Here is a 26895-nt window from a genome sequence, read left to right on the forward strand (position 1 = left end):
CCTAGTGCTGGAAGATATGTGTGTATACACAGGTATGATGTCCACATTGGTGTATTTACTGCTGGAAAGTCCAACCTAACATTGGGACACCCCTACAACAATAAGAACATGTAGAGAAGCCTTTATTTATTTATTTATTTATTTATTTATTTATTTATTTATTTATGTCAATCTCTACACCACCCTTCAATATGCTCGCAGGGCAGTTTCAAACAATGTGTGAAATTATACAATTAAAAAATAAAATACAGCAGTAAAACGATGATGATTAAAAAGTTAAAACTGTGCATAAAGCTGCAACTGTCAAATCATCACAGTATTAACACTTAAAAGGCCCAAGAGAATTGAAGGAGGTCTTTGCAAGCACCAAAAGGATAGCAAAGTAGGCATCAGGTGAGCCTCCTGGGTGAGAGATTTTCAAAAATAGCATACCACAGCTGAGAAGGTCCTCTTCCCCCCCAGGTAATCACCCACCTTTAGGTTTCATTTGATAGTATATATGATAGTCTTCATGATGCATTTGTTATGGTGTGTCTAATCCTGAGTCCTGATACCAAGCACCAGGATATTGTGAGAGATGGTGTGTGAACATCCAGCTGTGACCAAAAGGGAAATCAGACCTGCAACCAACAAGCCAGAGTGGGAAGGGCAATAATCTCTCATTCTATAATGGCTCCCACATCTCAGTTACTTCTTGCTCCGAGCAAACCAAACTGGATCTCTCTTAAAACTGGTTATGGGCTTCTGTTATCCCCCAACCTCTTGCCTCAGCTTCACCTGAGCCATGTCTTGCCTGAAGTCTGAGAATCAGGAGATCATAATATACTTCTTACGGTGGGTCCAGTGGAGTTCACTCACACAATAGAGAAAGTATTAATAAAAAAAGCAGACAATATGGTTGGACCCTGAACTCAAGGAAACAGCTCTGAGCATGTTCAGAACAGATGTATTGGCTCCTGGATCTACCAGAATAGATCTGCTAATGTGGCTGGATTGCCATCAGGACAACAGGGGCGAAGGAAAAACTGCACAAGCAGGGTTAAGACTCAGGAGCTCCATTAACATACAGATTTAATATTGCAATGTCCCGTCCCATCCCGTCCCCGAAAAAGATGGGTGGTGTTAAGTTGTGGGTGAACATATCAGACGACACAGCGATTCTTCAAACAGCTCTTGTTTATTCACAGGCCAGAACAGAACTGAAGGGTTCAGTCAGCCTGCTTATATAGAGCTCCAGTACAACGTAACTGTAACAATTTTCTAAAACTATCCAAAACTGAATTTTTCATACTAGAACTGTTCAGTTTGGAATCTTTGATGACCAAATGCTTAATCCAAAGGGTGGGAGCTGTGATCTCTTCTCCATCAAAAACAGGCTGGGTCTCCATGGTGGGTCCATGGCTGGGTCTCCAACACCCACCATGGAGACCCAGCCTGTTTTTGATGGAGAAGAGATCACAGCTCCCACCCTTTGGATTAAGCATTTGGTCATCAAAGATTCTAAAACTATCCAATCACTGAATGTCACTTTCTATCCCTTATTTGCATAACTATCTACAGTATCCCCCTGCTGGCCCAGGGTGAGAACTTCAGTACATAACAGGTGGGAACTCCCAGACGTGGCATTACATCTGAACCAAGACTGAGTAGTACAGAGAACTGACTGGTCAGACAATAGGAGACTGACAGAAAAGTATCTAGGACTCTCTCTACATTGAAATGAATTGTGGCAGGATGTGTTGGGAGGAAAATAGTGTGGCTTTCAGATTTTGAGGGAAACTTTTTTACAAATTCCTTCACAATTCACTTGGTAGGGCTAAATCCTGGTTTTCTGGATGGATCAGCCTCCACTGACTTTCAATGGGGAGAAGGAGAAATGAGGAGAGGAAACAATACAACAAACTAAAATACTATAAATCAACAATAGCATGTCATTATTTGTAATCATGTTTCAAAAGTAGCTTGTCAATTAACAATGTTTACTAACAACTTGGGTGCCCATCAGCCACATGGGACCCTAATTCTGCACATACTGTGCATACCTATAAATCTACCACTGTTTATGATGCAAATGTTATTTATTTATTAAGATCTCTTTGGGGCTTTCCAACCAGAACCCCCAAAGCAGTGCACAACATGAATAAAAATACAGGCGTTCCACTTAAAAACTCACTCTTGAAACAAAAATATTTATATTTAAAATAAAATGTAATTGCTTATAAAATCTTCCCCATGTTTATTATAAAACCCTCAATTGCTTATATAAATGAGGTATCCATGATTTTACAGTTCAATTTGAGCCCTGGCAGACAACCAATTCACAATAGTTTAAAAACAACAACAAAAAACACACCATCCTTTTATTTCTCTGGATTAGTCAAATTAGGATTAGCAGATCAGTGTCTCTGGAAGAAATGCTGTCTGTTCCATTTAAGTAGCACTCAGATCACATGCCAGAAATGGCACTTAACTTTCTGACATAATTTATTTTCTTTATGCAGAATAAAAAAATTCCTTCCAGTAGCACCTTAAAGACCAACTAAGTTAGTTCTTGGTATGAGCTTTCGTGTGCATGCACACTTCTTCAGATAAGTATTTGGTATCTGAAGAAGTGTGCATGCACACGAAAGCTCATACCAAGAACTAACTTAGTTGGTCTTTAAGGTGCTACTGGAAGGATTTTTTTTATTTTGACTATGGCAGACCAACACAGCTACCTATCTACTTTCTTTATGCAGTTTTATCTAACAATTCATTCACACATTGTTAAGAAGGTTCCCAAATGAAACTCTTAAAACACATCTATGGGACAAAAAGAGAAAGCATATAACACAAGGACACTGAGACTTGATCCTACCACATCCAAAAGTCAAGAGGTAGGGTACATTAGCTAAAGCATTTAAATAGTTTTACTTTTCAATGGTAATTTTATTGGCAATATCTTGTTTATCAGTGCTGTAGTGGGGATCATTCCATAGTTTTTTGTTTTAATTTTTTTGCAGTGCAAATATATATTTAATATGAAAACTTGCCTTTTTAGTTCACCAACTACAAAGTCCTTTAATCAATCAACTACCAGAAAGTCTTTTGAATTGTGTTTCACACAATTTCCCCCCCATCAGTTACCTAAGAGCCAATCACAAAACCACAGCATGTACTAATTCCATCATCAGAAGTTTCCATGGAAGTACAAGAGTAGGAGGGAATGAACAATTAGAAATAGCCTTTTATGTGCTGTCACAGAAAGGTGAACTTACTCAGGAAACAAGCAATCACTGGTGTTTCTTCAGGGTATATTTGCACTTTCTTTGGGTATAGACAGCATATCTATCTATCATCTATACATACATACATACATACATACATGCATGCACACCCACACACAGTTATTAACCCAGCATCTTCCACAGGCACCCTATTGGAAAAATTTTCCTAAACAAAATTATGTGAACAGTCATTTCTAGAATTACAGATACATTCCAAACTCAATCTATGTAGCAACAAGTATATTTATTGACCTATAAACCAGTGTGCAACTGACGTAACAGCTTCAGCTACACAAACTTCTTCCTCAGCATTTGTTCCCAGACACAGGACTCAAGGCAGCTTACAGATAAAATAGGAACAGGAAACAATTATATACTTCATGTTAAGATACATGTTCTACCTCCTCAATCATTTTCAAGAGGGCTACAGTGAGCAAGCAAACACTACGCAGGTACAGTACTCTCAAATTCTGTCAAAACAAATCTCCCTGAAGTCAAGAACAACTTGAGTTGATGCTTCCTAGATTTAGCTATGAGAAATGATCCACTCAGTTGCTGGTACTCAGTTTTCTCCAAGGGTTGTGAAAAGGATGGGGGTGGATGAGGATTTAGGAAGTGTTTTAAAGCCACAAATAAGGAGCTTAATATAAATAAGAAAAGAGGCAGCTGCTAAAAAGACCTGCTATGCTGTTAATCACAAATTGTACACATGGACACATCCATCAAACTTATAATAGTTGGTAGACCGTTTACTTCTTGATCCCAAAAATATTCATACATAAGAAGGACATGTGAAAATCAACAATTAGCTCACAACTCCATTAATACAGGATTCCTAAGGCCTGCTTATGTGAGAACTTGAATTCCCAATTTTCTTAATCCTTGCTATAGCTGAACTGTTTAAAATGGCATAGCTAGCTTCCCTACGTTATTCTTTAGATGTCAGTAGAAGACTTATGATTTTGCAGTTTCCTATTCATCTGGAATCTGAACAGCTGATTTGCAATATAAAATGGCTATACAATGAATTAAGGTTTTGTGCAGACATGTTATCTATGGTTTATTTTCTTTAACCATTGTGTCAGATGGCAGTGGTGGTTGCTTGTGAGTAACTAGGCAGGACTCCGACCTGTCTTTTACAGGTTTTATTTGGTGCAAAACTATTTACAGTGCAGAACCACAAGTTCATGCCTGCCTCAATAGCTAGCAGAATCCAGGAGTGGTCCCTTCCAGGTCCTCCCCCAACATAAGAACTTAGTGACCCCCAGCCGTTTCCTTCCTTCTTTGCGTTTTACCCCTCTGTGCAAGGTGGGTGACGGAAGAGGCGTGTTTCCCTCCTGGCCAGCCTGGCAAGGAGCGGTGCTGAGGCTCCTAGCAGCATCCTCTAGCCCTTTCCCCTCCTTTACCCTGGAGGTGTGGCTTTCCCCACCCTCAGACTGACGAGGTGTGGCACTGGGGCTCCCAGCAGCATCCTCTGGTCCCTTCCCCACTGGAGGTGTGGCTTTCCCCACCGCAGGAAGAGGAACTGCTTTGCAAGATTTTCGGAGGTTCCCTGTATCCCAACAGCCCCTCTGCCTCCCTTCCTTGTTCTGATGGCAGTCCCCTGACAGATTGCTAAGTATTACATCACCTAAATGAAGGTTAGGGGATTAGTCTGCAAATCAGGATGTGGAATTAGGTGTGCAGTAAGTATGTAAAACATGGTTTCATTGTACATCTGTCATCTTAACCATGGTTTAGGCAACAGACCATGGCTAGTACTAACCACTGTGAAACATTCAACTTCTTTGGGCTTAATTAAATGTTCCAAAATTTGAACAGGGCTGTTTTTTTGCACAGATTTAAAGTTCAAGGAGAAAATATGTGAAAGCGCCAATTAAAAACATCTCACCTTCCACTATTGATTACTCTGAAGTTAGTAACAATATATATGCTCCACTTGTTGACAGAAACAAAAGCATTTTAGAATGAACACATTTTAGGAAATGCTTACCAAATATATTTCCTCCACAGATTTTTTTTACATGCTAGTATAAGATGGAAATTCACCATCAACTGCAAATAGGCCTTTTTCCTATCTTCAGAAATTATTTTCTGGATGTTTCTAAACTAAACTGCTTTCAGGTCCTTGGTTTGAAGAAATCCATTATCAGGCAACAGCCTGAGATTGTGCTTTCAGCTGGTTCTAGTCACAGTGATGGATGTCTCTCTTGTGGCCTATGTTGAATCTGGCTATGAAGTTCATTCACATCTTACACGCAAAGCTCTGCAAATAGTACAGACATACTAAATTGGATATGCTAGTAACTTTCTTAGCCAGCTTCAGATTCCTTGCTATATACTGTAAAGCAATCTAGATGAATCTAGCATGGCCATCTTCTACATTTTCAGTACTAAATTTGTATTTTGCAACTATTTTCATCCAAATGTATATCATAACAAACAGGCAGAAATTTGTCTGAGTTTTTCATGTGTCAATGATTTTAAATTTATTCCCCTGCATTCACTTCAAATAAAATATTCCACAGTATGAGCCTCCTGGAAACAACATGATGCCATATATATATATATATATATATATATATATATATATATATATATATATATATATATTACTGGTGTGAACTAGAGTAGTTCCCTAGCATAAGTGATTACATCCTTTCCTCACACAAATTACTGGTATTACAAACTACAGTGTAAAATTCACATGAAGCAACAGGTGCCTAGGTGGCACATGGGTTTCCCCACTTTTCCGAAAAGTCCCTTGTGAAGTACACACCCCACCCCCATTCCATTCACAGCATGCTTAGAATGGTGTTTTGTTTTCGTTTTTTCCCTGGGGATATATACTGTTTTTAGTACATGTTCCATTGACCAATATTTGTAGAAACTTTCGAAATACAGTTATACCTTGGTTCTTGAACGCCTTGGTACTCATATGTTTTGGCTCCCAAATTCTGAAAACCCAGAAGTGAGTGTTCTGGTTTTCGAATGTTTTTCAGAAGCCAAATATCCAGCGGCTGCTTCCGCTTGAGTGCAGGAAGCTCCTGCAGCCAATCAGAAGGCGTTCCTTGGTTTTTTAACGTTTTGGGAGTCAAACGGACTTCCAGAATGGATTACATTCAAGAACCAAGGTACGACTGTATAAAACTGACCAATATTTGTTCAGGTTTTGGTATTGGTGGTGTGCAGGACTTTCCAAAGTGATGCCTGGTAATATTTAAATGCCAATCTATTAAAGAAAGATAACTCCCCCCCCCCCGAAAACTAGTGTTCAGGTTACCAATTAGCAAATTATTTATTACATTTGTGTCTTCTTCCCTCCCTCAAACAAATTCAAGGCAACTATTTGGGAATATCAATTTTTTTCTAAGAACAAATACGTGATATTTCTTAGGGTAATAAGTAGTTAGCCTTGAGTGCATAAATGCTCTGGGCAGCTTACCACTGGTGAGGCCTTTTAAAAAAAACACCATTCTGGCAAGAGCTTCTGCCCTTCTCGAAGAGCCCAGAAATAGACAAGAACTGTCCCAGACTTCACAGTGAGCCTCTGAGAGATTCAGGAAGCAATGAAACTATTTTCTGAGCCTCTCTGAAGTCAGCACTAGGTCAAAAAGGAAAAAAAAACCCACAAAAAAACAGCACATGCCAGCCTCCAGGGAAAGAAGATGCTCAGAACTAGAGAGCAGTACAGGAACTTACTTGAAGGCGCCCAAACACCTTCAAAGATCAGCATGGCCTCAAAATTAAGTTCCTGCTACTTTTAAGGACAGTCCTAAAACTGAACTAAATGTCACAGGAATGTAAAAAAATGGAAAATGGAAATCCTTCTCCTCACCTGCACCTGGGATTTCAGAATATTACATGTAATATTTCAGAATATTACATGTTTCTTATATTTTATTTTACAGTGGTACCTCAGGTTAAGTACTTAATTAGTTCCGGAGGTCCGTACTTAACCTGAAACTGTTCTTAACCTGAAGCAGCACTTTAGTTAATGGGGCCTCCCGCTGCTGCCGTGCCGCCGGAGCCCGATTTCTGTTCTTATCCTATAGCAAAGTTCTTAACCTGAAGCACTATTTCTGGGTTAGCGGAGTGTGTAACCTGAAGCATATGTAACCTGAAGCGTATGTAACCCGAGGTACCACTGTATTTTTAAAAAAAGAATTACCTTGCCCCTAGAAGCAAGGGCTAGGTCAATAGCAAACACATATTTTGACTAGCTACCAAGGACAGAAGAGCACATTACAAATGCACAAGTGCACACTTAATTTTTGGTTTAAGTGCACATGGAAAAATGAATGGTATTAATACATATAGATGTCTCAAAACACCAGGATTGGCTGCTGTGCATGGACATGTGTATGTTCACTGGAAAAGCTACGTTTGATGCTACACAAATCTATGAATTCGTCTGTGTGGAGATTTAAACCCAAGTATCCTTGTACCAGTGCTACAGTCTATGAACAGTTTACACTTGCTTTCAGTTATTGTACAATCTGGTATCTACATTAAGTCTATGATTTTCAGAAGAAAATTCTAACCACTAATTGGGCAGAAGAAGAAGACAAAAAGAGAAAAAAAAATTGTTCTGTTCTGTTAAGAGAATTAAGAGTTCTCTTTCTGAACATTGTGAAGACATTTCCTATACAACAAAATCCTTGCTAGTTATCAGTGGTGTGTTGTTGGTTTTTTTTATAAAAAACACACACAAAACAAAACAAAACCAACCAGTCTATTTGAAACTCATGATTATCCCTTTACATTCACTGTTGCTTCTCTTTCCATTTTGCCACATTAGAAAAAAAGGGAAACATCTGCACATATTAGTTTTGAGTAGCTAACTTCACACAGGGGAGACTGGAAATCCAGGATGGAACCTCGATTATTCACTTTCTGACATCCCCTCATTTGTTTCCTACTCATTTCAGATCATTTGTTAACGTTCCTTTCATACCTCAAGAAAATAAACAGAGCCCTCTGCCTCACTTGGAGTAGACTGAACCGAAAGGTGCCATAAGGATTTGCAACCAGAGTCACTTTTCCAGACATGATTTTGTTCAAATTATGCCATTTAGAGTCAGCACGCAATGCAAGCAATAAAAATAGCTCCAGCTTGATAAATGGTACAAGAGCCTCTCAGCAGTCTGTAGTTCTCACCTCTGACCTAGTGAACATCCTTTCAAACCTGAAGTGCCCCCAGGAGAACTGGTGTTCCTTGTAATTATTTACCATCTTCTGAGCAGACCTGCTGGGATCTGTACACAGTAAAGCCGCAATTCCTGAATGAGCCAAAACCATAGCAACCTCTGCTTAATATGGTCATGTTCATTTTGCCCTGGCAGTGCTTAATCATTTGAGCTCGTTTACAAGGTGAGCCACTTGCGCCTGCTCTCACATGAGAGGGGACCTTTAATTTAAGGGCACATTCTCATAAGGCACTTGCCTCACAAGGTTAGCTTTCTCTCTCTAAATAACTGCACAGTGCGAAAAAGACTCTCGTCTGCATCAGATCCCAAGTAATGTCAAGGCACACTTCAAGGTGCTGTTTTTATATATTTAGCCCTAAGGAGTTAGAGCACAGATATTAGGAACAGCCCTGTCCCACCACGTCCACAACAAGTACACAACTAGGCTTCAGAAGAAATTTCTTTTTTGCTTTATTGTAATGTTAAAAGTATATACAAAGGGGAGAGATATAGCAGGGTATGTAAAAGTGCCTCTGTGCAAGCTGTACATCATTTGAGCCAAGGAGCTTTCCAGAGACAAGTTATGGGAGAGACAAGCTTCTTGTTCCCAAGGTGCTAGAAGCTAGATCTTTCCTACAGTTCTCTGGGGCCTTTACAAATCATAGTCTTGACCGGCTTTTGTGCAGTTCTTTCTAATAACCAGGACAATGTTTAATAGACATCATTTCAAGGGGGCACTTGATTGGAAATGCATGTTTGAAATTAGAAATGCTCTTTAAAAAAATAAGAAGATCAAAACTAAATTAATTGTTTCAGCTCACCGCTAATTTAAAGGAAGGACCTCCTGTTTTTCTGCATAGTCTATTTATTCCTCTTCTAGCTCTTGTTGGGTTTGAAGGTCTTGGGCTTCTTTGGAGCTAGCTTTCTAAAAGGAAGGTTTATGGGGTAATTTTTAATCAGTTTTAACATAATTTTCCAATTTTATCTTGCTAGTTTTATTGGGGTTTTTTGTTTGTTTTAAAGTAATTGCTACCTACTTTAAGACATAAGGTTGAAACAGAATGGAAGGTGTAGGAAATACTGCCCTAAACTGTCAACTTCACCAGTTGAAGTTTGACTTCACTTTTGTTTCCCCATCTCACAACTACAATCTAATCCATCTTCACCTATATTCTACCAAATTATTCTTAAACCTATGGGAAATGTATTACACAATAATCAGTGAGCTATCTTAGTGAACTGTTATCAAAACCCAACAATAACAACAGGAATATGTCAAACTAGACACAATTAAAAAGCAGTTAGATGAACCACATGGGAGCAAAAAGAAGCACCACACCAATGATAGACATAATACTCTTGCTTTTTGTTTGTATAACTGTGCATACACATAAAACAAAGTACCTCTGGCACTTCTCAATTAATTCAAAGAATTCCTTACAACAGAAGAGTGGGGGCTGGTGTTCACTGGGACTAGTAAGGTGGAAGTCAGTGGGGAAAATAGTAGGTGGAGCCAGAGCAAAGGACAGAAAGATCCAACTAATTTTAGTTTTGTTCTATCCTCATGCCTGCTGAGTTCTACAAGGACAACACTGAGACTAAAGAAGAGGTAGTGGAGGAGGAAGAAGAAGAAGCTGACAGTCAACACCACTTCCTGGGCTGGTTGTAAGAGGGCATAACAGAATAATGTACTTAATGGTCACTAGCACAGGTGACTTAAAAAAGAAGACTTGTTAGTCCAAAAGGAAAACCAACCTACTTTAGGCGGGTTACTCCCAGGTAAATGATATCTACCTTAGTCAAACCAAAAGAGGATCATCAACACCATGACATGTTAAATCATGATTAGAAATTTCATGCCATCCTTTACTATTTAGGTTCCATCAAATTCCCCTAACCTGGCCAAAACCAAGATGAAGAAGGACGTTGACACACTAGTTCTGGTATTACGCTGCTAAACTTAAGGAAACCAAGTAAAGGCCTCAGAGGATCCTGCCTCCTTTCACAAAAGTCCTCTGAGCTTCTTGTTGCTTCCAGAGGCAGATTTAGGGGAGCACAACCAGTTCACCCGCACTGGGCACAAAGCTGAGAGGGCACTGCAGGGAGTGTCACAAAAATGATGACCAGCGGAAGGTGAGAGGAGTTGTGTGTACTGAACTTTGGCATTGTACAGGGCGCCACTGGAATTTTAAAGCCCAAAGTCTGCCACTGCTGCTGTGCTTGTGCTGGTACAAACAACAATACATCATATACAGATGTTCTGTTAGCCTCGTATAGTAATTAAAACTTGATGCAGTCATTCAGAAGGAACTGTTAAGTTCAAACTGATGCTTGTTGATGGCTCACCATCACCACCAAAAAACCAGAAAAACAATTTGGGTATTACCCAAGGAGGAAGTATGTGCAAGGAGAAAAGCTTACTAGTCTTCCTGCAAGTTGTATGGTTGGCAGGGCTCAAGGTACAAGTTTTGGTTTTTCAAATATCAATGAAACTTGATATCCATTGTTAGATGGAAATAATAAATGTTAACTTTGTTTTGATCACATAACTAAACAACTTCTTTGATCACATAACTAACACTAACTTCTTTATTACTTATATGTGGATTCAGTGATCTGAATGTCTATTTCAAGAATCATTTTCTAGAAGTGGTATAGATTGAAACAGAAGTGATTCAGTTACAAGTACCTCAATTGAGACATTTCTATCTCCCTCCCCTCTCCCTCTTCTTCCTGGCCTTTTAAAAATGCTTTGCCTTTTATATTGGGGGCAGGAAAGTATAAGTAAAGTATCATAAAACTTTAATAAAATGACCTTGGAAGAAAAAGCAAACATGCAATGTATGAACTCCAGACTCCTCCTCCTGGCAAGAAAGGATAGAATAAGGCATGCATCAAACTCCTTTAACAAGATGCTTTGCATTCCATTTTAAGGTTGATTCTCCTGTATATTCCTACCAGTAATATCAAACAGATGTTACAAAGGACCATAGAAATAATTATAGATGTTGTAGACATATTCTGTATTGAAAGATACTATAATTTGATTGCCTCCTTATAACTTTGGCTTTTACAGAGCTGTCCAAGTGGTTTATTTGTTTCATTTATACCTTCAGAGGGTGCATACCTTCCTCATAGATATGTAAGTTGCTGGACAAAACACCAAGGCACAACATATTTGCATTCAGCTTCATGTGAAAAGTTGAAGTTCTTAATTAAATAGCTACTGGAAGTATAAGTAATGAAAAGCCCATGTTTGAAGGAGTTGACACTAAAATCCAGGGAAACTTTGTCTCAGTAGACAAGTGAGTTGTTACCTTTTAGTGCTTCGTTCTTGTACAGTAAAAATATTTTCAAAGCTTAACTTCACATTTTTTTGTGAAAATGAAGTTATCTTCTTGTAGGAAATACCTGGCATTTTTCAAACAACCTTTATCATCTTTGCTATTGTTAACTTTGGCTAGAAACAAAAGATCAACTTATTGACTGGCACAGAGGACAGGAAAAAGGTGAATGCTGAATGCTGGCTGATTGCTAGGTCTATTAATATTCTAAGAGCCATGCATATGCTGTGGCTGCCAGATTATCAACAGCATTTTTAATTTAAGCTTTTATAGTGAATGGGATTCTTTTGCAAACATACCTTTTCATAAACCTAGAAAAAACCTTTTTGTATGTGAGCTATCAGAGTAAAGTCTTTCAGAATGTCAAGGGCAGATAATGTTCCAACACATCTATCCTAACCACCCCATACCTAGTGCTAATGACTGGGGAGGATGGTGCACAATCACCTCTCCACTAGCCCCTGTCAGAAGAGTATATCACTGCTGACCAGGGTGCTGTGGGGAGTGGGACTGTTCTGCCACAGGAGAGACTTCTGCTCCACTCAAGCGGACAGTAAGCTACCACCAGTCGTAGCCTGTGAAAATACCCTGAAAAAGAGTGTTTCTGGGCAGGCTGAGAGGTAGGGTCCTGGTTGCTTTGGGAAACTCCGTGGATTTCCTGGGGGACTTTGTGCCCTTCCCCCCGTCTGGAGCTGGCCTAGCTCCTGTAGAAGAAAACAATGTGTGCATCCCATCCTGTCCTGTCCCATTCCGTTCCGTCCCTTCCCCATCCCATTCCCTCTGGCCTGCAGCAGCCAGCAGGGCTTTCCATGTGATAAAGAATCCACCACTCCTTCCCAGCCCCTCACTAGGGCTGCTTTTCCCATTTCTCTTATAAATCACTGTACTGTAAATTTAAGTTAGGAAAGGCTGCAAATTCAATGGCTTGACCATTCTCACTTAAAATCAAGTTAACCCATATCTTGCAAATATTTCAAGACACGTGACAAGTGACAATCATCACAGAGACATAAGAGATATTTCCATCAAGAAACATAAGTGATTACAGCACAGCTGTAATCACAGCGTGAATATACCAAAACCACTCTCTTTGTGGTTGCCAACTTCTCAGACTCCTCCTGTATAAAATATGTTGAAAAGGAGTTGTAACATCAGCAACCTTCAATTTCTAAATAAATCTACAGCACCAGTAAAAGGAGAAGGAAATGTTTCTCGAATTTGTTACTCAAATATGTTTTTAAGCAAAGAGTTTGTACAATAAACCAAGATACATCTCAAAATCCACTTCAAGAAGGCATCATACCAAAACCTCACAGCCAAAATTGCTGACTAAAGAACCAAACAAAGCACTTATACTATGCCAAAAATAAAAACTATACTTACAGTCTGGTCAGCTTCAGCGTGTTCTGAAAAAGAAGTTCTGGAAGAACTTGAAGTTTATTTCTGTTCAGCCGCCTAAATAAAGAATGACCAAAGTTAACAAAGATTATTTGGAGACTCTTCCAGGACAGCAAATGTTATGAACAATTAAGGTTACAAATGATACTCTACACACAGAATCTTTCAGAGTTTTTTTTTTAAGAGTCTGATCTTTGGGGGGAGGGGGGACAATTGCAGTGAACCTTGAACCCAAGCTTTCTTTTCACATTTTAACCCTTGTGTCTAAGAAGCCTTTCTCTGCCTGTTGCCACACTCCTATCCCAAGAAAATATGACAGAGGGCACATGGCAAAGAGAGGGATCCTGTTGAACTGAAAACTCCAGGTTTTTTGAGTATTCAACAGGAAAATTTGAAAACCCACATGGCTTTTGAAGCAAACCCAGGATCACACACTGCTAATTACAACTGGTTTCTAAGTATGGAAATCCTGCTTTTTTGAAACTTTAAAGATGCCCTCATTTATGCCGTGCTAAGATATATTGGAGATATTGAAGGATCCAATTCCAGCATTGTTCGTATCTATGACTGTATTCACATCTGCAATATAGTTTTCACCTTCTACAATTACATTGTGCTGTTCCATTACTCCCAACACTTCTTTCCTTTTTGTTCCATTTCCAAGGAGTTACATCAGAGCTCAAGTCCGGATTTATTCAGTTGCAGGCAGAATAGCACATAGTGTATAAAAAGACACTTATCTTTCCACTAAGCATCTAGGTTCTGAAATAGGCATACCATTTATATTCTTGCTCCTTTGTTATATTACCGAACTATTTCTTTCTCAGCCTTTAATTTCCTATGTTATGGTTCATTTAAAAACCCTATGCAGAAGAAGTGAGCCATATAGTACAAACTCCAAGAGCTTCTTTAGACACACCAGTTACACTTTATGACTGATTTGAGATTTGTGAAAATCACTCATACTAAGCCCTTAGATAACTGCTGAAACCCACAGATGCAGCAGGAATAAAGCCACAGTTATTCTCTCTTTACGCATAAGACCTTAAGGAAGTTGAGGCTCTAGGAACCACCATCACCTCATCACTGTTCTCTCCCTGATAACAAGATTCCACAGATATAAATTCTATACACTATCCTAGGCACTTCATCTAAGATAAGTACATCACAACCTTAATAGGCTCTAACAGAAGAAAACAAAATACATTAATATACAGTATCAGTAAGTGTGTTGGAGGAAGGACAGCCCATGTTTGTGTTAGTATCGTTAACAGCAACAAAAAAATGTTATAATATTTTGTGTTCCTTAGCTTCTAATCCACCAGTTTTTCAAAAGAGATGTGGAATTTAGCAGCTGGGCCAGCAATGCTTTCTTTAGACGTAAAGCTGAGACTTATTATTGGGAACATTTGGGTGTAACTTTGTCATTGTTTAGTTTTGCTCAAGTTATATGAGCTAATCAAGTTTATTTGAGACAGCTGCATTTTTTTCTATATGTGTTACAGTTAATGTGTGAATTTAGCTAATAACATAATTATTGTGCAAAATGAACCATCCAACTCCAACCATTTGGTACATTAGCTAGTTATTTTGTATATTATTTTGTATAAATTGCTAGCTATTGCTTAGAAAAAGTACTAGATTACAGTCATACCTCGGGCTGAAGTTGCTTCAGGTTGAGTGCTTTCAGGTTGCGCTCCGCGGCAACTTGGAAGTAACGGAACGTGTTCCTTCCGGGTTTCGCCGCTCACGCAGGCGGTCAAAATGATGTCACACGCATGCGCGGAAGTGGCCAATCGCGACCCATGGATGTGGGTTGCGTTTGCTTCAGGATGCGAACAGGGCTCCGGAAAGGATCCCGTTCGTATTCAGAGGTACCACTGTACTATTAATGTGAGCAAAATAAAAATATACTGGACTACATCTGTTTATATTTGAATTCTTTATGCAAAATATGTTTATAGACAACATTTTCAATAAAGTTTTCTGAACAAGGAAAATTTTTATTTCACTAAGTTCTGAAAGGAAAAGCAATGAATGCAATCTGTTTAGTGCTACTCTGAATTTAACACATGGTTTATTGAACATAGGCACTGAAGGAAAACATAAAAAAAAGTTGAAATAAATAAAAAAAATGTCCAGTAGCACCTTAGTTGGTCTACTGGACATTTTTCTTTTTTATTCAACTGCATCAGACCAACACGGCTACCTACCTGAATAAAAACAGTTGTGAACCCAGCTCCCATTCTATAAGAGACCATAGGAGAGGAAGTGTTTGAATGTGGAAACAAGGCCCAGATGAAGTAGAAAGGAGCCGATCACATTGGCTGGCCACTACAAGACAGAGTCCTGCATGGTTAAGGGACCATGGGTGAATTCCTGATCCACCTGACCCTTTCTTCCTCTTCCCAAAGTAGACTACAGGTCGTAATAAGATACTGCCTTCCTTTTCCTTGGGACATCTTTCTCTCTATATACACAAGAAATGGTTATATTGTCTTATACATGGCCTGAGTGAAATGTGAAAACAATACTTAAAATATATACTTAAATTTTCTTCCTCCCTAGAATCTGTTTCTGACATTTAATCTGCTTCTGAAGAAACCTTTTATTCGGAAAGTCCAGGTCAAGTGATAACTTGTGTCATATCCAATAAGCATTATCAAAACATTGTGTCACTACTATCTTCATATGGTTTACATATATTTAAATATGATGTATTCTTGATAACTATCATGAACCAAAATAAAAGCACTTGCCACGACTCAGAAACAGAGAGGGTCTGACCAGCCAGGTTAGGAGGACCAGTGGTGTAAGCTGTGAGGGTTCTGGATGCAGGCCTCAACACTGAACTGAACCTGACAGCCAGAGGCCCATATCCATAGTTTCTCATGCACTCAACCAAAATCTACCAAAAGCAGAGGTAGGTATCAATCATGATACTAATAATCAAGATACCCATAAAGCCTTGTTTGGACTTTGGTGGTGGGCTAGGACGGCCATAGGCAAACTTGGCCCTCCAGATGTTTTGAGATTACAATTCCCATCATCCCTGACCACTGGTCCTGTTAGCTAGGGATAATGGAAGTTGTAGTCCCAAAACATCTGGAGGGCCAAATTTGCCTATGCCTGGGCTAGCACTTCCTTCTTACAGTGCCAACACTAACTGAGGTTAGGAGATCTATGATGTGCCAGAGAATATTCCAGTAATGGCACCCCAGTTGTGGAACACCCTCCCTCCTCATGATGGCTCCTCCTCTGTCTATTTCCTGGCACTACCAGAAGACAAGTTCTCTTTCTCCAGGCTTTTAAATAGGGTTTCTGAATATATTGGGTATACATGACAAATTGATCTGTCAGTAACAGGTGTTGATTGTATTTTACTGTTATGTTGTGGTGGTCTGCCCCAAGATCACTCTACTACATGAATTAAATTAAACTGGAGAGCTAGAACATTTTAGCAACATTTTCTGTTTCCCTTATGCAATCCCAAACCAGACATGGCATTAAGGTCAAGCTGGACGTGACATTAATTATGTGAATGCAACTAACATACTTTTTTTTGTTCTGTAAATAGTAGCTGCTGGGAAGCCTGTGCTATCTCAGGACCATGGAGAGTGGGGGCCGATAATAAGTTGCCTATCCAAAGCTATTTACATTTCAAGTGAAGCTCACATAATTAGAGTTACTTCCCAGCAGCCTCTATTTAAACAACAAAAAAGCATGCACATTAATTGTATTAATGCATTTAACTTCACTTCTTCTTTGACCTCAGTGGAGTGCTATCAGAGTACAGAAGCACAGGAGCTCTACTCTGATATTCCTTGCCGATTTGCTTTGGAATTATCTTTAGCATTCCCCTACTATTTTCATCATGGTCCTTGTGACTACCCAAATCTGTCCCCATACTAGATTTTTTAAAATACAGTTTTATTTTATATGCTTGCAAATCTGACGGCTTGTTAACACACAGTGGCAAGTTTTAATCTGTTCAGCACTAGCTACTTCATAGCTGGTTTGAACCAAATAGTTCTATGGAAGAGCTAGAGTCAGACTTACCTTCCTTTCAACTACATGAAGAATCAAGTTTTAAATGCCAAGTATATCAGACATTATATAAACAGAAAAACCACAATATGAATAACACAAATATATTCAAATAACTGACATACTACTGCTAACCCCTTATGTTGGAAATCCATTAACAAAAACGTACCTAATGTTTTGTTCAGAACTTGATTGCTTTGATCATTTGGCCAATTAAACTCTATTTGTAAAGGTATTTTAGCAGTTATAATTGACAACTCTTATTCGCTTCTAAAACAGAATCCACTTAGAAAGCGAATTATGCAATTTCTTAGTACTGTATATGTCCTCTGTTAGGATCGTCCTACTCGTGTGTAGGACCCTGGCAGAGACACATGCCCGACTGGCATGTTCTCTCCCTCCTGGTCAGTCATTCGGGAGCTTCAAAAGCTTTCTCCAGCCCAAACATCACAGCGACTGATACCAAAAGGCATCAGCACACTTACGGAACCTGCAGAGTATTAGTGGTTTGCGTAACAAACTCAATAGCTCAGCATTTTGGCTAATCTACTTTATTTACATATAATATACTAAGAGCATTCTGACTTAGCTCCCTCTTTCTCATCAGACAGCAAAGGGGGGAAGGGGAGACAATAGTCCCACATCACAGAACACAGTAATAAAAACATCCTGTCTCCATCACTTCCCACTATGTGGAATGAAAACATACACTGTCATGTGATAGACAACAATCCCATGACTGCAAACCCGGAGCAAGAATCCTAACATCCTCACCCTCATTTAGATCTCTCCCTCAAGCAAAATAGATTTTTAGGTGTGCCTCACAAATCTGTTTTTACTTTCAACTGTAGGACAGATAATCACTTAAAACAGTAATAAAAATGGCCAACCTGTTAATTATACCCTGTGATTCTTTTATATCTTCCAAGTGTTTTATTAGCTGGGTTGTTAAATTTTATAAAACTTTCCATTTTCTTTACACACACACACACACACAGAGAGAGAGACAGAGACAGAGAGACAGACAGAGTCATGTATGGCTAATGAAATAAATGTTTTCAACTTTACTAGAAAACACAATGAATGGCATATATGGTCTCCAGGAAGGTCTATAGCTCAGTGGTAGTGCATCTGTTTTGCATACAGGAGGTTCCAGGTTCGATCACTGACATTTCCAAGAAAGGCTGAAAAGGTCCCTTGTCTGGAACCCTGTAGAAGTACCGTCAGTCTGCTAGATAGACCAATGCTTTGACTGCATAAGGCAGCTTCCTGTGTTCCTATGATGTGTTTCCCAGAAGTCAGAAGAACCTGAAGATGGAGATGCAGGAATCTGAAGTACAGAAAGCAGAGGGTGCTGCTCTGATGTCCAGTCAAAGGCTAAAGGTCAGGCTCCAGGTATTTATCAAGGGGCTTCATTCTCAACAATGAATATACTTTTAAGAACCAGTAAGTTCTTGTGCCTTTCTCTCCTTCTGTGGTTTGCCAGAAACCAGAAGGGGATAAGCATCGTGGCATATCAGAGCAGAGAGGTTGAGCCCAATGGCTCTTAAAAATTTGTTTACATAGTGTAAACCTGGTTGCACAATACTGTACATCTGAACTAGCTTGGAACCCACTAACTGTAGGGGACACTATTCAATTCAACCCCACAGACGCAGACAATGTGGCACACTGCTGCCAAGGCTGTAATTGGATAAACTATTCCAGCATTCTCATGCCATAATAACAGCCAACTCAAATTTTCATGTGAAACAGGAGCAGCTGCTGCAGATTTTAGTTAATATCTGGAGAGTGAATGAGAGTAAACAAAGCAAAGATGAACATAAATAAAACTGAGAAGAGAGGAGTGACAATACTATTGGTCAATGAGAGCTGAATAGGCTCATTATTGATGGACTTGCCCATCATTTGTCAGTTAGGATCAAAGTCTAATGATACTCTTTATAGTGAAGGATGGAGAAGAAATCTTAAATATAAATAAACTAACAAATGTCCTTTACTCTTGCATCTAGCCAGGAAACAACATTTTTCTCTGAAGATTTATTGAGAAACTGTAGGCTATTTTAAAGGCATCTACCTTTCTTGACATCTTTTCTGTCCCAACAAGAAAAAATGTCATTCAACCATGACAGGCAATGCAGCTACGATCACACCTAAAGGTGTGTCCTTGCTATGTTAACAACAGGGTTGAAGATATACCTAAGAAAAGGTGACACAGCTAAACTCTCATTAAGCTCTCTTTAAGAGTGCTGCAGACAAATTCTAGAGTTAGGGGTCAGCAGAGAGGGAGCTAAGTTTGCTGACAACATCAAATTGTACAGGGCGGTTAAAGCAAAATGGGATTGTAAAGATCTCCAAAAATTACCTCTCTGAACTTGGTGAATGGATAGTAAAATGGCAGATGCAATTCAATGTAAACAGGTGTCAAGTGGGGCATGCTGGGGCATAAAAATATATATTCCACATATATGCTTATGGATTCTAAATGGATGGTGGCTGATAAGGAACAGCTTTGGGATTGTAGTGGATACCCGATTCATTGCAACTGTGAAAAAAGTGAATTCCATCCTAGGGATCATTAGGAAAGAATTGAAAATAGAACTGTGGCTCTACAAATCTATGGTGTGACCACACTTGGAATACTGTGTACAATTTTGGTCACCTCACTTCAAAAAGAATGTTGTAGGAAAGGCTCTGAAAACGGCAACCAAGATGATCAAGGGAATGGAGCAACTCCCCTTTGAGGAAAGGTTCCAATGTTTGGAGCTTTCTAGTATTGATAAAACATGAGTGATAGAGGTGTATAAACATATGTACGGTGCAGTGAAAGTGGATAGAGAATTTCTTCTTTTTCTTCTTTCAAAGCACTAGAACTCAGAAACATCCAAATAAGCTGAATGCTGGAAGACTCAGGAAAGATAAAATAATAAATTATTTCTTCACACAATGCAGAGTTTAAAGATGAAATCAGCTCCCACAAGAGGGAATGATGACCACCAACTTGGATGGCTTTAAATCAGGGGTGGGGGACATTTTCTGGTCTGAGGTCAGATCTTTATGTCCCACACTTCTAGCAGGCCAGAGTTGGCAAGTGGGAAGGGCGATCCACCTGTCAATCACCTGGCATCATAGTAACAACAGATGATGCTTTCGTTTGAAGCCCTCTGTTACTGAGATTTCGAAGCAAACCACAAGGCTTTCAAATAGCCCTTTGTAAGTATCCTAATGCAGATGAGGCCATCTGTGGCTACTAGCCATCATGGCTATGTTTTACCTCTGCTGTTGGAGGAAGTATGCCTCTGGATACCAGCTGGATACCATCCTGTGCTTTTATGTGATAGTCAAGACAGAAGAGGGTGCAAATAATAATAATAATAATAATAAATTTTATTTATATCCCGCCCTCCCCAGCCGAAGCCGGGCTCAGGGCGGCTGACAACACTAAAATAGTGCAACATTATAAAAACATCATAAGAATTAATTAAAATCAGAATTGATGGCAACCATAAACTAAAGTACTGTAAAGATTGCCAAAGGAGGGAGTCAGGCTGTGCCCCAACCAAAGGCCTGGTGGAACAGCTCTGTCTTGCAGGCCCTGCGGAAAGATGTCAAGTCCTGCAGGGCCCTTGTCTCTTGTGACAGAGCGTTCCACCAGGTTGGAGCCGCAGCTGAAAAAGCCCTGGCTCTAGTTGAGGCCAACCTAACCTCTCTGAGGCCTGGGACCTTCAAGATGTTTTTATTTGAGGACCGTAAGTTCCTCTGTGGGGCATACCAGGAGAGGCGGTCCCGTAGATACGAGGGTCCTAGGCCGTATAGGGCTTTGAAGGTTAGAACCAGCACCTTAAACCTGACCCTGTACTCCACCGGGAGCCAGTGCAGCTGGTATAGCACCGGATGAATGTGATCTCGCAGCGAGGACCCCGTAAGGAGTCTCGCTGCGGCATTCTGCACCCGCTGGAGTTTCTGGGTCAGTCTCAAGGGCAGCCCCACGTAGAGCGAGTTACAATAATCCAATCTGGAGGTGACCGTCGCGTGGATCACAGTGGCTAGGTCAGGGCGAGAGAGGTAAGGGGCCAACTGCTTAGCTTGGCGGAGATGAAAAAATGCCGCCTTTGTTATAGCTGTAATCTGCGCCTCCATAGAGAGGGAGGTATCGAAGATTACACCCAAACTCTTGACGGACGGTGCTGGCACTAATTGCACCCCCGCAAGAGATGGGAGTTGCCCCCTCAATCCCATATCGTCCCGTCCCAGCCAGAGGACCTCTGTCTTCGAAGGATTTAACTTCAACCGGCTCCCACGTAACCATCCAGCCACAGCTTCCAAGCATCTGATCAATGTGTCTGGGGCCGAGTCAGGATGGCCATCCATCAACAGATAGAGTTGGGTGTCATCAGCATACTGATGGCAGCCCAGCCCAAAACTCCGGACAAGCTGGGCGAGGGGGCGCATAAAGATGTTAAAAAGCATCGGGGAGAGAATCGCACCCTGAGGCACTCCACACACCAAGGAGTGGCGGGATGACAGTTCCCCCCCAAGCGCCACCCTCTGTCCCCGACCAGAGAGAAACGAGCGCAGCCATTGAAGGACTGTGCCCTGGATCCCCACGTCGGCGAGGCGGTGGTCCAGAAGTTCGTGATCGACCATGTCGAAAGCTGCTGACAGATCTAGAAGAATCAGCAGCCCCGACCCACCTCGATCCAGCTGTCTACGAAGATCATCTGTTAGGGCGACCAGAGCCGTCTCGGTCCCATGACCAGCGCAGAAGCCGGACTGGAATGGATCCAGAGCCGATGTTTCATCCAGAAACCTACCAAGCTGTTCAGCAACCGCTCTCTCAATCACCTTACCCAGGAATGGAAGATTCGAAACTGGGCGGTAGTTGGATAGATCTAAGGGATCTAATGATGTTTTCTTTAAGAGCGGACGCACCACTGCCTCCTTCAATTCCCCTGGGAATGTCCCGGTGCCAAGGGACAAATTGATGATATCCCCCAGGGGGGCCCGCACCTCGTCTGGACATGCTCTAATCAGCCAAGACGGGCACGGGTCGAGAGGACAAGTGGTGGGCTTTCCAGCTCGGAGGAGTCTGTCCACATCGGCTGGGGATATCCGGTCAAAGTGGTCCAGTACTGGACCCGAGGACAGTCGAGGGGCCTCCAGTTCCTTTATTGTATCCAAATTGGCAGGGAGGTCATGGCGGAGCGACAGGACCTTCTCCGCAAAAAAGCTCGCAAATGCCTCACAGCTGTGTGTCGAATTGTTATTTAAATTTGGCTGTCCTTCGAGGGACGTTAAAGACCGAATTATACTAAATAATTGTGCCGGGCGAGAGCTAGCGGATGCAATGGAGGCCGAGAAGTAGGACTTCTTAGCGGCCTTCACTGCCATCTCGTAGGTTTTCATAAAAACCCTATAAGATGTTCTTGAGGCTCCGTCACGGGCACCCCGCCATACTCGCTCTAGCCGTCTGAGGTCCCGCTTCATTTTCCGGAGCTCCTCAGTAAACCAGGGAGCCCGGTTTCTGCGGGGTCGCAGAGGGCGCTTAGGTGCGATCTCATTGATGGCTGCCAGGAGCTGGGTATTCCAGCCCTCAACAAGCTCAGTCAATGAGTCGCCAGGGGGAGCAAGGTCCCGCAAGGCTTGGCGGAATCTATCAAGGTCCATCAGCCTCCGCGGGCGAGCCCAAATCGGCTCACCACCTAAGCAGGGTGGGGGTGGAACATCAATCCTGGCTTTCAGAGCGTAGTGATCAGACCATGGCACCTTCATCGAAGGAGACATGATCACATCTATACCAACGCCAAAGATCAGATCCAGCGTGTGGCCTGCTTGATGTGTGGGGCCCGAAACAAACTGGGAGAGCCCTAGTGTCGCCATGGAAGACACCAGGTCCAGAGCCTGTGAGGAGGGAGTGGCATCGGCATGGATGTTGAAGTCCCCCAATACCAATAGGTTAGGGAACTCCAAGGCCCAGCCGGCCACCGCCTCCAGCAGGCCTGACAGGGTGGCTGCTGGTGCGCTAGGTGGCCGGTACACCAGCCAGACAGCCAAGCTCACCTCGGAGCCCCACACTAGGCCAACACATTCAATGCCGGGGATCGATGGCGGTGGTAGAGCCCTGAAAGAACAATCTTCCCGGATTAATAATGCCACCCCTCCCCCCCGGCCCACAGTCCGTGACTGGTGGAGGACGGAGAAACCCGGGGGCGCCATCTCTCGTAAGGTAACAGTTACCCCTTCGCGCACCCAGGTCTCCGTCACACAAGCCAGGTCGACCCCCTGCGAGATGATGAAATCTCGCAGGGTGGCGGTTTTATTGCCTATAGACCTGGCATTGCACAACACCAGTGACGGAGGTGAGTAATCCTTTCTCACCCTACCCTCGTCTCTCGGGATGGGGCGCAGATTGGAAGGGGTACGAGCATATCCGTATCTCGATCCCCTTCGCCTATGCCATCTGCCCCCACCGCCATACCTCCCTCGCCCCTCCACAGTAGGAATCCCAAGCCTCATACTCGCCTCCATTTACAGAATATAAAAGCAAACAAAAAATACACCGAAACAAAACCAATCCCCACCCCACTCAACAAACCATCCCACCCCAACCCAAAATAAAACAAAACAAAATAAAAATACATGGATAAAAAACCACCGTTTCTGGTGGTACAACAAAATAAAAAGTAAAACCCCTTTAAAACATTTTAAAATAAAGAGGACCTAACATTCCACTAATGCATTTAGAAGTACAAACATTAACACACATGTCACAGAACTACAAAATAGTTTAAGCAAAGAATATACAGAAACAACTAAATTAATAGCTCCAGAAGCTTTAGTTCTATGCTGTGCTTTCTTCATTCACAACTGTAATCCTTGGTCTGGAAGCATAGGAATTGTGGTTTTAAATCTTCTGGTCTATTTAAACATGACCTTTTTTGTTTTTCCTTGAGTTCTTATGGGTCACTGACCTACTATGCAAATGTTTTTGATGAAATCGGGATGGCTTATTATTCTATTAGTTAAAATAAGCTTCTGTGTTTTTCAGGCCTGTGCTGATGCACCCATGCAAACCAAAATAATTTATCAAAATATGTTCCTTGTGGTCTTTCTAGCTGCCCTTTTCCTGAATTTGGCTTCCTCCTGTGAAGGCCTGTTGACAGAGCTGCTAATGGCTTCCTCTGTAGAAGAGGCGCCAAATTTTTAAGTGTTTAGGAAGGAGCAAAGTCCACTCTCATCAGTAAAGGGAGATCAAAAAAGGTTCCATGTTGCAGAGTGTAGTTATTGCTTACTGAAGACAGACATGCTGTATCATGAATGGAGCTCAGTATTACTGTTCTGTCATTCATATTAGCAGACCAATAATGCTAAACAGGCAACACTGATTAAGGATTTCATTCCAATTCATATATCACAGAGCCCAACAAACAAAGTGCAAAAAGATATAATAGCTGCTGGGAGTTCCATTGCATTTCTACCCCAAGTTGTATAGTTGTTCAGTTCAATACATTTTCTTGTTCATATTAATAAACTACTTCTAAAAGGCAGCAGCTGTCACTAGCCAGGGAGGTTTAATTACCAACCGCTTCAAGCCTTTTAAAAATGAAACAAATGCCCCCCCCCCACAAAATAATTAAATAAAAACCTTGGTTTTCTCCTTTACTTCATCATGCATTGTGTGACATTTATTCCTGTGAACAGGAACACATCTTTTATATCTAACCACTAACCACACATAGTATAAAACATGCTAATTTGATTAAGTCATAACTACACTGTCCAGAATGGTACAGAATTTCTTAAGTAAATGTGTGTGTTAAAGTGCCTATTTACATCCTGAATATATTTGGAATCATTCCAACCCAGTTCCCAATGCCATGAACCACTGGTCTAGTTCATAGGTAATGCTTACTTATGGTTCCCTTGATCATCCAAACATTGCAGTTTTCAAATCAGTAGTTAAAATCAGTTCAGTTTTGAACGATTCAGTCCACCATCTTGATTCAAACTGGTGTCCAACTGTATCCAAACTATTGTATATCAACTATTCCTATGTTGGGAATTGGTGACCTCTCCTCCCCATAGTGATCTGACAGGAAAAGGTACCAGGCTTCTCATATACTGTTCATGGATCCAAATGCAATCAAAGCATTAACAGTTTGTATTTATACTTCCATAAGAATATTCCCAAAAGCTCATAGAGAAAGAGGCTAAATCAGAACAAGTCTTTAGTTAACTGGATGTTACACAAGCAAACTTTGTCCACTGCACTTAGTTTTAATCAGTATCAGCTACAGGATAAAATATGAATCTTAAAAGAATTGTTATCCTAAAGCATAAATCCAACATGACCTAAGTAATATGAAACATCTGAACAAACATTTATTTACCCCAATTCACCAACTTTTTATCCACTAATCAGGAAACTATTCACAAAGAATTTCAGAACATTCCTTTTGAATGAGGAAAATATACTTTGACGCAGCCCAAATTTATCTTCCACCCTCCTCTCCTTGTAAATATCGCATAAAAAATGAACTGTCCATTTACAGTCATCCTGAATTTGCCAATGGCCACCTTTCCACTCAGAGTAAAGCCTTTTTAAAAAGCCCACCATGAAAGCAGCTCAAAACAGTCAAAATAACTTATCTGAAACAAGAAAATGGGATCCCTGTAACTAGATCTTCCCCAACATACAGAATTGGCTTACACTGGAATACAGCTTCTGGAAGACTGGGGGTGGAAGTTAGTTTCCATGTGTACAAACTACATTCCAACAAATGAACTAATCACCCAAATCAACAACCTGCACTATGTACACTACATGGAGCCAATAATATATTGATTTTTTTACAGCCTATAATAGACTTTTAAACTGGCCCTTCTCCTTTAATAAGAATAACAAGTTTTCAGCTATTCACATCTCTGCAATTGTGAAGCTCTACTATACTTGCCTACACAAGTATACTGGACATAACTGATTTCAGAGCAGCCATCGCCACCTCTGACTGAACAGCAGTTTTCCTATGGTGCAACCTTTTCCAAGGCCACATTTTATTTGCACTTAGTAATTTCAACCACCCTAAGTATTTTGCTGTCTATTAAAGTAAATCATTGCATTATGGTTTGAGAACTTATATGCATCCAAATGCTTAATCTAAGTTACAGTTTTTAGGAAGCGTAAATCTTCAAAGCAACATAACTTGAAAGCTGTCAACAAGTGTGTTTTTGGCCTGAATACAATCTATAGACCTTTTCATATATTCAAAATTTACATGCAGGAACCATAACAAGCAATAAATTTCAAAGAAAAATGTCTATATTTTTAGTTTGTAGTTTTAGCTCTACTTTGATGTGTCGGCAAGTGAAATACTATTAAAACAACATTCATTTGGCATTGGAGTTTCATGCCTTTTGAATAACCACAAATGAAGCAAGTATTATTTCCAGTGATATTTTATTGCAATATTAATGACTATTTGGCCAGAGAGAGTCTAGCTGTCATAACAGCTACTTTATTAAAAAGGGCTAATAATATTTTTTCATCTAATATAACAGATCAAACTACAAGTGTAATTAAATATTTTCAACAAGAGTAAAAAAGAAATTGTATGAATAAAATCCCGTTTTAAAATGCGGCCTAATGTTCAA

General features: G+C 40.7%; 1 protein-coding gene across 2 annotated transcripts in view; it reads right to left on the minus strand.

The window, feature by feature from the left end:
• The window catches only part of SLIT3 (slit guidance ligand 3), a 411520-nt gene that overhangs the window by 350815 nt on the left and 33810 nt on the right, over positions 1 to 26895 (minus strand). For both annotated transcript variants that reach the window (XM_083481735.1, XM_083481734.1), the window contains exon 4: positions 13183 to 13254. In XM_083481735.1, the coding sequence (XP_083337861.1) occupies positions 13183 to 13254 (72 nt within the window). The remainder of the gene's footprint in view (positions 1 to 13182; positions 13255 to 26895) is intronic.

This window comes from Podarcis liolepis (genome assembly GCF_965112155.1).
Source record: "Podarcis liolepis genome assembly, chromosome: 2".
NCBI lineage: Eukaryota > Metazoa > Chordata > Lepidosauria > Squamata > Lacertidae > Podarcis > Podarcis liolepis.